Source organism: Budorcas taxicolor, chromosome 10 (genome assembly GCF_023091745.1).
Source record: "Budorcas taxicolor isolate Tak-1 chromosome 10, Takin1.1, whole genome shotgun sequence".
Taxonomy (NCBI): Eukaryota; Metazoa; Chordata; class Mammalia; order Artiodactyla; family Bovidae; genus Budorcas; species Budorcas taxicolor.
The window spans coordinates 1,108,077-1,122,476 of NC_068919.1; the positions used below are offsets into that span (position 1 = coordinate 1,108,077).

The window sequence follows — 14,400 nt, forward strand, 5'->3', positions numbered from 1 at the left end:
CTCCAGGCAAGAACACTGGAGTGGGTTGCCATTTCCTCCTCCAGGGTATCTTCCTGACCCAGGAATCAAACCCCCGTCTCTTGTGTGTCCTTGGGAAGTTCTTTCAGCAAAGGTCTATAGGTGCTTAATTCTTAATCTTTGAGACTGTCTTTCTTTTTGCCCACACTCTTGATGATAGGTGTATAGTTTCCTGTTGTTGCTGAGACAAGTTACCAGTCAGTGACCTAAGATGACATGGATTTATTATCTCCCGGTTCTGGAGGTCAAATGTCTGAAATGTGTCTCCCTCACTAAAATCAGTGAGGCATCAGGGCTGTGTTCCTTCTTGGTTCAGTTTCCTTGCCTTTCTCTATGATTCCTGCAAATTCCCTTCTGCCATGTAAGGTAATTTATTCACAGATTTCCAGGATTTGGGTGTGGACATCTTTGGGGGCCATTACTCAGGCTGCTATAGTAGTCTAGCTACATCTTGGGTTTTCAGGTGACAGTTTTATTTGGCAATATTCAAGACTGTATTGAGGCTGACACTCTGTCAGACACTGTTCCACGTGTTGAATACAATAGTGAGTGAAACAGACCAACATCCCCGCCCTCAGAGCTTAAGGTGTCTCTCCCACCAGGCAGCTTCAAGATTCTCTCTTTACCCTCTCCCTTCCACCTACATTTGCAGTACAGTGTTTCTAGATAGGCAGTTTTTTCATCCTCTTCTTCCGGTTAGCACCAGCTGCATAACAAACCACCCCAAATATGCAGCCCCGAAAGAATCGTTTATGACTATCTGCATGTTTCTGGGGATGACTGGCCTCCAGTGGACAGTTCTCTCTTGGGCTCAGATGTGCTTGCAGCCAGAGGGTGGCCGTGGCCAGTCATCTTGAAGTCATGCCTCCTTTGTCTGGTGGGTAAGGCTGACCGTTGTTGGACCTCAGCAGGGCTTGTTGGTCAGAACACCCACAAGCATCCTCTCTATGTGCCCTGGGCTTCCTCACGGCAGCATGTTTGGCTAGTAAGGGCCAGCACCCCGACAGAGAGGGAGGCAGAATTGTATTGCCTTTTCTAACCTACCCTTGGAAGTTATATGGCATCACTGACACAACTTTCCATTGATCAGATGCAGTCTCAGGCCAGGCATGTGCAAGGGGAGGGGAACTGGAGTTCACCTTTTTAAAATGTGTTTGTATTTGGTTGCACTGGGTCTTTGTTGCTGCACTTGGGCTTTGTCTGGCTGTGGCAAGTGGGAGCTGCTCTTTGTTCCAGAGCGCAGGCTCTCGTTTGTGGGCTCAGTAGTTGTGGCCTGCGGGCTTAGCTGCTCTCGCATGTGGAATCTTCCCAGACCAGGGATCAAACCCATGTCCCTTCCACTGGCAGGCAGATTCGTATCTACTGTACCACAAGGGAAATCCTGGAGTCCACTTTTGATGGAGGGCCTATCAAAGCATTTGCAGACATATCTAAAAACTTCCACAACTATCTATCACCTGCCATGATACTTAAGTCTCAGGACTATATCTGGAAAACTTATTCATTTTCTTTTCGAATATTGTTTCTCCATCATTTCCTGTGCTCCTGTCCTCTGGAACTCTTTTAGAAGTGGGTTGGAGCCTCTCAGTGACACTTTATCTTTGTGCCTATTTAGCTGCCCATGGTGTGTTCTGAATTCTTTGCGCTGTGTCCTTGTCCACTACTTCTCTTTCCAATTTTATTGAAAACCACTCTTTTCCACTCTTGCCAGTCTAGAGCTTAAGCTGATTTCACTTCATTGACTACATTTTCCATGGGCTTTTCTTTTTCATCTGCCTATTCTTGCTTGATATCTGCCTATTTTAATTTCACAATCTCTTATTCTGTACAAAACTTACTCCTCTTATCTCTTTCCGGGCCCTACACGGGCTTCTTGCGCTGCGGTTTACAGGTCGCTTTATTCTGATCTCGTCTCTGTTGGGTCCGTCTCCTGGTTTGGCCTGTCCCGCCTCATCCTCCTCTCCCTGCCGCCGTTCTTGCATGTCAGTCAGCTCCACGGTCCTGGGCACCGTCATGGGAGGCTTAAGTCTCTTCCAGCTCCCTGATGATATTGGGGAGTTTACCAGTTAGATTTCTGGGAAAGAGGGTGGTCTGGCAAAATCCAGACCAGTTCTCACTGTCAAGATTTGTTGTTGTTGTTTAATCACTAAGTTGTGCCCAGCTCTTTTGCGACCCTACGGACTGTCGCCCACCCAGCTCCTCCCTCCATGGGATTCTCCAGGCAAGGATGCTGGAGTGGGTTGCCATTTCCTTCTCCAGGGGATCTTCCCGACCCAGGGATGGAAACTTGTCTCCTCCGCTGTTGATGGGACCTTCACCACCGAGCCACCGGGGAGCGGTTCCCAGGTTTGAGGGGCGGTGCGCACACTGTGGAGGCAGAATAAGCCTGGACCCCACACTCTTGGGTCCCGAGGCTGAGGTGCTGGTTTCTCTGGTTTGACTCCCGCACAGCCTGGACTGCCTTCCAGCCTCCTGGGCGGCGCCCTCGGTCCGCTCTTCACAGAGGGACCTGGCAGGGAGCCTCCCAACTAGATGCAGGAGCGTCTGCTCCAGCAGCCTGACCTGCCGCGGCCCTGGGTCCTCTCCCTGGATCCTGGCACATTCCCTCCAAGCCCTGCTCGCCCCTCCCCAGCTGCCCGAAGCACCAGCTCCCTCCTCCCTCTCTAACCTTATGTTTCACTTCATTTCTGGCACCTGGAGAGTTTACTGTCTGTCTTTGAACCCTGGCAGTGAATTTCTTTCTCGCTGTTCCTTTTTATGCAGCATTTCTATACACTCTTATTAGGAAGACTGCCTGTTTACTTTAGCCACAGCTGTCATACACAGGAAATTTTCATTTGTTCTGTGTACAGTCACACCCCCCTGGCCCTGTTTGCAGCCCTGCTTCTCACTCTTGTCCTTTTAGTACCTGCCAAGGCCGCATCTAACCAGCCTTCTTCTGAGTACCCCTTGTGTGCAGCAGCTCCCCTTGTGTAGTTGATGGAACTGGGCTTTTTCCATTCTGTGTCTTTCATCAGCTCTCCTCCTTCCACTCTGCCTTTAAGGAATGCGCCCAAGTCTTCTTTCTGCTAATGCCCCAAGCACATTCTTTTCACCGTTACAATTTTTATTCCTTGCTGACATGTTCATGCAGTCTCCAGAGTTTGAAGAAAACAATGCATTGACTCAGTCTCCTGTCTAAAATCAAAGAGCTCAGCTGAGTTGGCAGTGTGCTGTGTAAGCTTTTCTCCTTCTCGCCTTCTCTTTCTCGCTCTTCGGGTTATAGGTCACCTTCCTTTCTCTTTTCTGACAGCTGCTATCCCCTCCCTCTCTCCTATCAGAGCACCTTCACTCTAAGACAGACAAAAGCCATCAGATGGAAGCCGCCTCTTTTTTCATCCTCAGTTCTCCAGTTCGCAAACACACCTTTCTTAGTACCTATCCTCACCTCTTCTTTCTCTCCTGGAAGTGAAGCTCCCCCTTCTTCCTATCCACAGCTGAGCTTTCAATCCAACCAGCTGTATGGACTCTCTCCTTCCACCTCCGCACTTACACCTTATCCACATGCAGAAGCCCAGTTCTGATCCCTTTCTCTCAGATTACATTTCTACCATTGACTGAAATCCTTGGTTTCCTCAAATGTCCAAAGTTGGCATCTTTGTTTATCTCTGAAAACTCAGCTTCTTCTTATGTTTTCTCCATTTTGCTAAGTACCGTGATACACAGAGTCATTCCAGCCACAAGTTGGTCTTTCTCCTTTATTAAATTGTTCTAGAACTGCATTGACCAATACAGTAACTACTCGCCCCACACAACGATTTAAGTTGGAGTTTAATTAAAATAGAATACAATTAAAAATAAAGTTCCTTGGGAACACTAGGCACATTTCATGTGGCTTATGGCTACCATAGCGGACAGTGAGGCTAGAGAACGTACCCGTAACTACAGGAAAGGAAGTTCTATTGGATGGTGCTCTGGGGAGTGGTAGCCATTTTTGCTCCCACTTCACTGACAGTGTTTGAGCTCTCATCATTTCCCACATGCAGCTTTGACTCACTTCCTTTCTCTTCCTCATTCCAGTCCATTCTCTTCTCTCATCAGATGATCTTATGAAGCCCTTTTCGCTCTTCAGGAAGTCGTTGAGCGTTAAGAGAAGCGGAGGGCTAGCATTTTATTGTTATTTCCTTCCTTGAGCCTGTCAGATCTGTTTTCCTCTTTATTTGCTTGTTAAACAGCTCCTCAGCCTTCAAGATTGAAGGCCAGCGTTTCCCACTCTGGGAGGCAGAGTAATGCTTCTTTCACGGGCTGACACTTCTTGTCGGTGTCCCTTCTCGGAGCCCACGTAACGAGAAGTCTGGCTAGACTCTGAGCCCCTGAGACACAAGACTGTCCCCTTCACACTCCGTCAGGATTCCAGGGGACGTGACAGACACACTCCTCTTCCAGGCCTCTAGAAGCAACCTGGCTACATACTCACTTTAGAAAAAGTGAGGAAATGGCCACTGAAATCATGTTCCATTGTCTGATGTTGAAGAACTCCAGTGGGAAAGGCTGTAAGGGCATCAGCACATGTATCAGTTCCTAGCTTAGATGTGCTTTGATTTCTGGCTATCCTCAACTGCAAAGCATGTATTTCGTTGAAATATATTTTCTTTAATGAAATATCTTCAGTGAAAGATGAGTATATTAGCTAATGACCTCAAACTTGATGACATAAAACAATAACAATGCATTCTCTCACCATTCTGCAGTCTGCAAAATCATGGTGTTGGCGAGGCTGCACTTCCTCCAGGGGCTCTGGGGGAGAATCCTGTCTCACCTCTTCTGGCTTCTGTAGCTAGCCCTGGTGTCCTCTGATTTGTGGCCACTCTCTGCCTCCGTCTGTACACGGCCTTCTCTGTGTTTCTGTGTCTCAAATCTCCCTCTCTTTTTTCTTATAAGTGGATTTAGGGCCTGCCCCAATTCCAGGAGGGTCTCATCTTGAGATCCTTGATGTAATTACATCTACAGAGACCATATTTCAAAATAAGATCCCATTCATAGACTGGGGGTTTAGAACTTAAGACGTGTCTTTTGGATAAGGTACACAATTCAACTCACTGCAGTGGGTAAGAACAAAAGCAAGGATGCTAACAGCTGTCTCTCTCCCCTCTCCCAAGCCCTACCTAAGCTTACAGTCAGCAGATTGGTTTTAACCTTCATTTCTGTGCATGTATTCAACTAAATGAAGATCCCACTTCCCAAGCAAGAGAGGAGAAAGGGCTTTTTAACTCAACTAGCTGTTTCTCATTCCGTGAAGGCTCACTCCACTCCCTTCAGCTGGATATTTTTCACTGCCTAACAATTATCATTAAGTAATCAAGCGTAGACCAAAATAAACATGTTTATCATCCTTTAGTTTTCAAAGACATTCTCTTAGCCCAAAGCTTTTAATATGAAAATGAGTATTTAGACTCAGAATTCATTTGAGGTGTGCATGCCCATGCACAAACACACCATGGAAAATGACTAGAAGCTATCATCTCTGTAGAGTGAGAAAGAACATAGGTACTTTTTTTGTCTTCATTTTCCACTGTCATTTAAATTTTCCACAATGGACATGTTGACTTTAGTAACTAGAAGAACAAACATTTTTTTATAACATGAGTAGTTTTAATGATGTTTTTATAAAATGCCCAGGGCCATGTTTTACTTTTTAGGAAGAGAGATGAGTGGACCAGTTGGGATTCCTGGAACCCCAGACTACCGATTGTTTGGGGAGGGATTCAGACACTCCTGAAGTGACTTAGCAGCAGCAGCAGCAGGGCTACCCTGATAGTTCAGTTGGTAAAAAATCCGCCTGCAATGCAGGAGACCCTGGTTCAATTCCTGGGTCAGGAAGATCCCCTGGAGAAGGGATGGGCTACCCACTCTAGAATTCTTGGGCTTCCCTCGTGGCTCAGCTGGTAAAGAATCTGCCTGCAATGCAGGAGATCTGGGTTCGACCCCTGGGTTGGGAAGATCCCCTGGAGAAGGGAAAGGCTGCCCACTCCAGTATTCTAGCCTGGAGAATTTCATGGACTGTATAGTCCATGGGGTCACAAAGAGCTGGACACAGCTGACCAACTTTCACTTCACTTCAGACACTCTTTAGATTCGGCAGTGGTGGTAACACTGTTGCTTTTTAGGACCTCATCAGGCTTTCACAGCAGTAGAACCTGAAACCCTCGGTCTCCACCACTGTGGTTTTCCCGGTGCCAGGAAGCTGGCCTGATGGAGAAACGCATCCTGCCCTCGGCCGCGGGCACAGAGAGGCACAGTTGATCAGGACCATCCCACAATGAGCCCTGTAATCTCTCAGCAGCAGTCCCACTTGATTTGACAGCATGTGTTTTTCTGGTGTTTAGACGGCTTTGAGGGCAGCCCTGTGTGTGGTTCTTTATGGGGACGATGCACATTTCTGTTAGCCCGCAGTTACTGGACGCCACCGCAGAGCCAGCTACTGGGCACTTTTCAGCTGTTTCACCACTGAATGCAATTTGCTCCGAGGGACTTTTCCTATCTTGGCTTCTCGTATGCTAATGAATTATTGAAATTTCAATTACTTTTGGTTCCCAATTCAGCAGGGTGGAGACATCCAAGATATTAAAGATGAAAAGCTCTCCAGCTGCTTTTAGACAACAGTTTGCCTGGAAGGCCTCAGGGCTGGCAGCCGGGCGGCTCTGCTCTGTGGGGTCTGAGATGTCGAGTGCTGTGAGGCCTTGGCCGCCCGCAGGTCACTGCCGTCAGCCAGGTGCACCAGCGTTGCCTGGGCGCTTGTTGGACATGCAGACTCCTAGGTGTGGTCTCCACCTGCTGATCAGAATCTCTGCAGACGGGGCCCTGAGCTCTGTGTCTTAACAAACCCTTTGGGACATTCTGGTGCACTGATAGGTTGGGAAAACCCGGGTTTAGATGTCCTGGTGCTGATTCTTCCCATTAGGGTCTGGTACCCATGTGTAAGGGCCCTTGGGTGCTGCGGTCAGTGTGCCCTTTAAGACTGACATTGTATACAGTGATCAAATTGTGATCAGGGTCATCGGAAAGACCAGTTTCTAATAATCATCTTCACTTGCTTGGAACATTTCTCCCTTTGTATATCAGTGAGCCATAACCATAGAGAAGCAGAGTTGGGACATTTAAATTCTGTGCAGGTAGATGTGTGTTCTAAATGTAATTGAGGGGCCCTGGGTCTCTCCACACTGAAGAGCTAATTAGGTATTCCTTCCTACTGTCCCTGGGATAATCCCATCTCGAAGTCCCTTGGGAAGAAGCCATGGGTACCAACTCCCTCTCATCACCATAGCCTCTCCTCCTTCCCAGAGCAGGTCTCTCTCCTACCCCATGCATATTGAATAATTTGCAGTTCTTCAGACAGTGTTTCTTCCAAGCCAGTCTTCCCACTCCAGCCCCTCAGCCAGCGCCTCACTCATCTCATCCATTACAGCCCTGTCCACCTGGGAGGCTGTGCTCAAAGACAGTTCCGCAGTGACTTCAGGTGGAGCCACGTTCTTCCTCTTTCCTGCTTCCTACACACCCACCCTGGATTGATATTTATAGCATGAGCATGTGCTCGTGTTGAAATGATCTCTGTCCTCTGAACTCCACACGAGTACAGATTTCATCCTGGTTTCCATTTCTAGTGCCATCTGTATCAGGCACAGGAGACTGAGTGAGTGAACATCCCTTAAAGATGGCCCTTCTCCTTGTGCTGGAAGCTTCCAGCACCGTAGAAAACATGTTCCTCTCCAGCTTGTGAAGTGCAGATGCTGGCCAGCCCCTGGCAGATCCAGTTAAGAACATCAGTGCCCTTTATGTGGACTCAGCTGACTTCGGTTTTCAGGGAAGCTGGTTTCTTCGTATAAATGAAAGCTTTACCCTCCCCCTCACTGGCCCTTCTGCTCTTTGGGCGGGGGGGGGAGCCTACCGCTGTGTCTGAAGGTGTTGTCATTTCAGGTTCGAGAGCTTCAAACTCGCCTGCAGAGCGTGCAGGCCACGGGCCCCTCCAGCCCTGGCCGCCTCACTTCCGCCAACCGCCCCGTTAACCCCAGCACCGGAGAACTGAGCACGAGCAGCAGCAGCAATGACATCCCCATCGCCAAGGTGTGCTCTGGGGACACCGCCTGTTATCGGGCAGCCCTAGCCTTTGTGGAGCAGGGCCGCTGTGCCTACATGCAATTAGCTCAGCGGGCCCTGAGGGGCTTCCCAGGGTCCTGCGTAGGCCTCCCGAGCTGGAGCTGCAGGAAGAGAGAACCCACTAATAGTTTTAAGTCTCTCTCGGCTGCAACCTGGATGCCAGCTCTCTTTAATCAGCGGGCCAGAGCCTGTCCCAGCTGAGACGTCGTTGTGGAGAGTGAGATGTTTTGTCACAGGGTGGGTAGAGAGTTGCTCTCGAGGATCATGGTTCAGCCCAGGAGGGGAACCCTGAGGAATGAACCGGTGATCTGCCCACTCCCAGAAACGACAGCCCTGCCAGCAGAAAAATAGATGACGATGATGGGCAGGCCTCAGCAGCTGTGAGAAGTAGCCCCGCCATTCTCAGCCACAGCCCCCAACCCCCTTCCTATGCTGAGTCCACCCCAGAGAGACTCTTCCCATGATTACATGTCCTCTTCCTGGTAGCCCCGCCAGTCTCTGCAACAAGGTTGGTTGTCAGCCATCACGTTTATGAAGTCTCACCAGTGCTCCTCAGCCAGAAGTGATTTTTGTCCCAAGGGCTATTTGGCCATGTCTGGACACCTTTTTGATGGTCACACCTGGAGTACTGTGGCTAGAAGGCAAGGATGCTGGCGAACATCTCATAGTGCACAGAACAGTCCCCCACAGCAAAGAATGTCCAACTCAAGATGTCAGTTGTACTAACGCTGAAAAACCATGAGTTAATAAGCAGGTGGCAGAAAAATCAGACACGTGAGTCGTTTTTAAGAACTGATGGTTTAGTTGCCAAGGTTCAAGAGTAGCCCTGTATAAACACAGTGTCAGTAGTTTATATGGGGAGTGGCGTGTGTTGTGTTTCGATCACTTGTTTTGTTTTGTTTGTTAAGATCGCCGAGAGGGTGAAGCTCTCCAAGACCAGGTCTGAATCTTCATCGTCTGATCGGCCAGTCCTAGGCTCAGAGATCAGCAGCATTGGGGTGAGTGTTTATGAGGAGCAAAGGGACTCGCCACATAGTAGAACCACACAGTGGCTCGTCCACGACAGAAGCACTGCCCAGGGCCCCTCCAATAAACCAGGTGATTTTAATAAGGAATCATACCTGATTTCCTTCCAGAGGGTCAGATTAAAATGCTTAGTGGTTCGCCGGTAGTGAATTACCCCTTCAGCTTTAAAGGAAACTTTTTGTTTCTCTACTTGAAACCATTCAGAAAGAAATGATTGAGGTCTTGTTACTGGCAATACAGATGAAAGTCTTGAAATACTTGCTTTATATCACCCTGCTTCCCCAGAGACCGAGTGAGTTAGGAAGCTCTAAGAGAACTTGATTATTCGCATGTCCCTTTTGAAAGGGAAGGTGCTCTCCACTGAGCAGGATCGTTGCCTTTGAAGTACAGCCGATGCTGGGACAGACCGGAACCTTCCAGCTCAGTTCTGGAGTTTTGTTTTGTAGAGTGCCGAATACCCTGGGGCTGTGAACTGATGTATGGTGAAAAGAGAATAATTTCAGTTCCCTGGGGATGTCTTTGAGGATTTGGGGGTGAGGCTGGAAAATCCAGTTATTTGATCCTCGTTAAGAGTTGACTCATTAGAAAAGACTCTGATGCTGGGAGGAATTGGGGGCAGGAGGAAAAGGGGAACACAGAGGATGAGATGGCTGGATGGCATCACTGACTCGAGGGACATGAGTCTGAGTGAACTCCGGGAGTTGGTGATGGACAGGGAGGCCTGGCGTGCTGCAATTCATGGGATCACAAAGAGTTGGACATGACTGAGCGACTGAACTGAACTGAACTGAATGTTGCTCAGTCACCCAGTTGTGTCTGACTGTTGCAACCCCATGAACTTCAGCATGCCAGGCCTCCCTGTCCCTCACCATCTCCCAAAGTTTGCCCGAGTTCATGTCCATTGCATCAATGATGCCATCCAGCTATCTCATCCTCTGATGCCCTCTTCTCCGCCTGCCCTCAATCTTTCCCAGTATCAGGGACTTTTCCAATGAGTCGACTCTTCGCCTCAGATGACCAAAATATTAGAGCTTCAGCATCAGTCCTTCCAACAACTGTTCAGGGTTGATTTCCCTTAAGATTGACTGGTTTGACCCTTAGGGATGGGGAAAAACAGAAATAGCACTTTTAAGGCCCTATTTTAGAATTTTGCACTGGGCAGAAATTGCAGGCACCCATCTTCCATGCCAAAGCTGAATTATGAAAGTGAAGGAATGGGATGTTCACCTTCACTACAACAGCCAAGAGACAAGGGTTGAGGGTGGCAGGGGGTTTAGGAAGGAGAAAGGGTGTCCAGACTCTATTTAATATACAGAATTTTAGGTCCCAAGGCTCAGGATCTTTCATGCCTGCTGTTGAAGACACAGCTTAGCGGATGCAGTTGCATTTTGACCCTGTTTGTGTACTGAATTCACAGTAGTTAACTTTTTATACTAGGATTATATTATACAAATTGAAAAACATCTGGGTCGCTATCTCCTGGTGCTCAATTCTCAAGGAACATCAGCTTTAAACTGTTTAAAACTTAACAGTTTAAATTGGGAAGCAAGGGCCTGGGGCCCACCATCTCGGAAGTGGCTTTGTCCAGAGGGGAATTAATGCTCACCTGTTCAGGTGTCCAGCAGCGTGGCAGAGCACCTGGCCCACTCTCTTCAGGACTGCTCCAACATTCAGGAAATCTTCCAGACTCTCTACTCCCATGGATCTGCCATCTCGGAAAGCAAGATTAGAGAATTTGAGGTGGAAACGGAGCGGCTGAACAGGTAAGGAGGAATCCTGTATATTCGGTGGTGGTGTTGAGGGGAAACTCCAGTCCCATCCCAAAGATCCGTTGAGGCTGGCTTATGCATTAGGGCTTAATGTGATGCTGTCGAGCTGGTGGGAGTTTCCACCACCCTGCTCATCACAGGAGGGCCGGCTCTGTGGGCCTGTGTGACCTGTCATCAAATGCACAGGGCCTCGTGCTTAGAAGGATCCACACTTGCTTTACTGCTCTGCTGTCACTGTTTTAAGTGTTAGTTGCACTGTTTTAAATTCTTTAAATAATTTATGAACCAGGGGCTATGTCTTCTTTCTTTTCTAACACGCTGCTATATTTGTTTCTCTGCTGATTTCTGGCTGTGCTGGGTCTTTGTACTGCCCTCGGGCTTTCTCTAGTTGCAACCGCTAGTTTCGGTGCACAGGCCTCTCATTACGGCGGCTTCTCGGGGCTTCAGTGGCCACAGTGTATGAGCTCAGGAGTTGTGACATACAGACTCCACCGCCCTGCAGCATGTGGAATCTTCCGAGACCGAGGATCGACCCCATGTCCCCTGCACTGGCAGGCGGGTTCTTACCCAGTGTGCCACCAGGAAATTCCCCTCCCTCTTTCCCTTGTGCACTGGCCCTAACAAACTAAGGAGCAGTCCGTATGCAATGACAAGTAGGTCAGGATGGCAAGACGGCTCCCTAGCGTGCAAGCCGGTTCTACTGAGAACCAGAGAGACCAGCTCTGGGATGTGGAGTCGGCAGAAGGGGTCTGATTAAGACATTCCTGAGGTGGGCCGGGCATGCTGGTCTAACCCTCCCTGCTCCAGTCAAGGGTTGCCTCATTGTATTTATGCTTTTCACAAATGTGTACATCCTCCCATCCCTACATCCTATCCTACTTAGTTCAGATTTTCTAAGTAAGTCTAACTGTCCTGCTTAGAAGAATTGAACTGTGTGCCCAGTTTTATGGGTTCTTCCCAGATCTTATGACGGAGGTGGTTTGAGTTTGTCCTCCTGCCTCTTGGGCAAAGACTGGCTTGTATGTCATCCCAGCAATGAAAGAGGGTTGTTAAAAAAGCAGAAGGGAAGGAGCAGGGCCAAGCTGTGGTGACTGCTCTGACTCAGACCTGGCCCCACAGTGGCTGAATGGCGGCCGAGCATGCAGCGGCTGCCCTCACCCAGCCGTCTTCGGGGGGGTGCCTACTAAGAACTGGAGAGGCTTGTGAGCCAACCCGTAAGAAACATGGATGCCGTTCCCCACCCACCATTGCGTCATGCCATTCCCCTTGTGTATGGCAAACCTGAATAAATTGAATTATCCTGTTAGTCCTCCCTGATTTGAAAGCTGTTTAATATAGTACTTGAGAACCAAGGAAATGTGGCAATCTAGGTCATTTTAAATCTTGAAATTAAATGGTTTCCTTATTAAATCCAAAATGCTTAAGAGTGGCAATCCTGATGATTGCCTTGTAGCAGTAAACAAGCAGCGCTCTCAGTATCCCAGGCAGGGGAGTGCTTAAAAATTGAATCAGATATGCCCTTTGCAATTGAGTGAAGTCAGGTGCCTTCAGGGGCCCTCTGTGTAGGAGGATCTCCTCTCAGCAGATTCTGGGATTTAACAAGCCTGCTTTGTGGTTGAATTGAGGGAGGTCCTTTCTCTTCAATTATATGCACCTAAAAGAGACCAAAGAAGGGGGAACTATTTGGTGCCTGTATCACACTGTCATGGAGTTTAACAGCTTTCCAAAGACTCACAGACAACCCTAAATCCTCAACTTGGGAGGGCAGAAATAGTCCCATTTTGCAAATTAGAAAGCAAATGTTTTGACACTGAATGACTTGCCTCAAGTCCAGAGCTATTAAATAGCCCAGCTGGTCAACCCCTGTCCACCTCTTCTGCATTGCTTTCTGTATTATCACAGCTACTGCTAGAACACAGGAGTCCTTGTAAATTATCTACCAGTATGTTCTTTTATTTAACTACCTATCTCAAAGTTGGAGTCCGGTTACACTCTGAAAGAATGACAGCCTTTAACTTGTGTTTGTGTGTGTGTGGCAGAGGCATGGGATGGGTCATGCCTACTCAAAAGTATTGTTGTGTTTTGGACTCCTCAGGTGGCACTAGTGGTAAAGAACTTGGCTGCCAATGCAGGAGACTTAAGATACGCAGGTTCAATCCCTGGGCCAGAAAGGTACCCTTGAGGAAGAAACGGCAACCCACTCCAGTATTCTTGCCTGGAAAATCCCATGGACAGAGAAGCCTGGGGGGCTACAGTCCGCAGAGTTGCACAGAGTCAGACACGACTGAAGCAGCTTAGCACACAGCATGCAGATATTAAGCACCTACTATGTGCTGGGCTATTTGGATGCCAAAGAAAGTAAAACAGACAAGATTTCATGGAGTTATATCCTGTTAAGAAAGTTAAGCAAAAACAGACCAATAAGAACATGAGAAAGCTCCAAGTAAATATGACACTGGGACAAAATAAAAGGTAGCCTTGATTTTAGGTACAAAGACAGGGAAGGCATCTCTGAAGTGGGGAAATAGCAATCGAGATTTTTCAGGCGGGAAAGGAACAGCCATGTGACAGACCAGGAAGAGTCTTAAGGGCCAACTTGTCAACTTCAGGGCTGGGAAGTGGCTGGTGTGAAGTCTGAATTGCCCCAATCCCAGTGGAACTGAAACAGAATGAGTGAAAGGAGGCGCCCCATGAGACAAGGTGGTGAAGTAGTCAGGGCTGGGTGGGCTGTGGGATTTGAGGTCATAGACAAAGTGCCATTGGCAGTTGTTAAGGCGTTTTATGTATGGGGAAGAACAGACTTGATTTAAATTTTAAAAGTTCACTTAAATGTGCAGAATGGAAAGGGGTGGGCAGGGGTGGAAACTGAGCCTGTTCTGCAGTGAACGAGCACAGCCAAGTAGAGGCAATTTGAAGGGGTCATTGTATGTGTGGTGATAAAAATCCACAAATGTATAAAAAAAGGGGCGGTCTCAAGACTCGCAGATGTCTTACCTCTGTTGTCGGGAGTATGGTGCTGGCATTTACTGAGATGCGGAAGATGGAGGAGGTTATGGTTAGAGGAAAGTCAAGAATCCCATGTTAAATTTGAGGTGTCTGTGTGAAACCCTGGATATGTGAGACTGGCACTTAAAAGAAAGGTTTGAACTAAGAATCTGGGAGCCTTGGGGACATAAATGCCTGTGGAAGTCTTAGGGCTGGATAAAATCACCCTCAGGGGAGAGTGCTGATAGAGCAGTGGCCCTAGGACTGAGTGCTAAGGGAACGTCAACCGTCACAGATTCTATAGAGAAGAGGGAGCCAGCAGAGGAGACAGGAGAAGTAACGACCTTTCGGCAGGGAGAAAACCAGTAGACACCTGTCATGACCCAAATGAAGGAGGATGTTTTAAAAGGTAGGAGCCATCAGTACAGGGGTGCTGTCTGAGATAGAACTGACCACATGGAGGTCTGGT

At 48.2% G+C, this 14,400-nt stretch overlaps 1 protein-coding gene across 1 annotated transcript in view; it reads left to right on the top strand.

Moving 5' to 3' along the window:
- The window catches only part of MCC (MCC regulator of WNT signaling pathway), a 309,233-nt gene that overhangs the window by 245,200 nt on the left and 49,633 nt on the right, over window positions 1-14,400 (top strand). Inside the window, exons 7-9 of the mRNA XM_052646856.1 lie at window positions 7,972-8,118; window positions 9,060-9,149; window positions 10,792-10,940. Of these exons, the coding sequence (XP_052502816.1) occupies window positions 7,972-8,118; window positions 9,060-9,149; window positions 10,792-10,940 (386 nt within the window). The remainder of the gene's footprint in view (window positions 1-7,971; window positions 8,119-9,059; window positions 9,150-10,791; window positions 10,941-14,400) is intronic.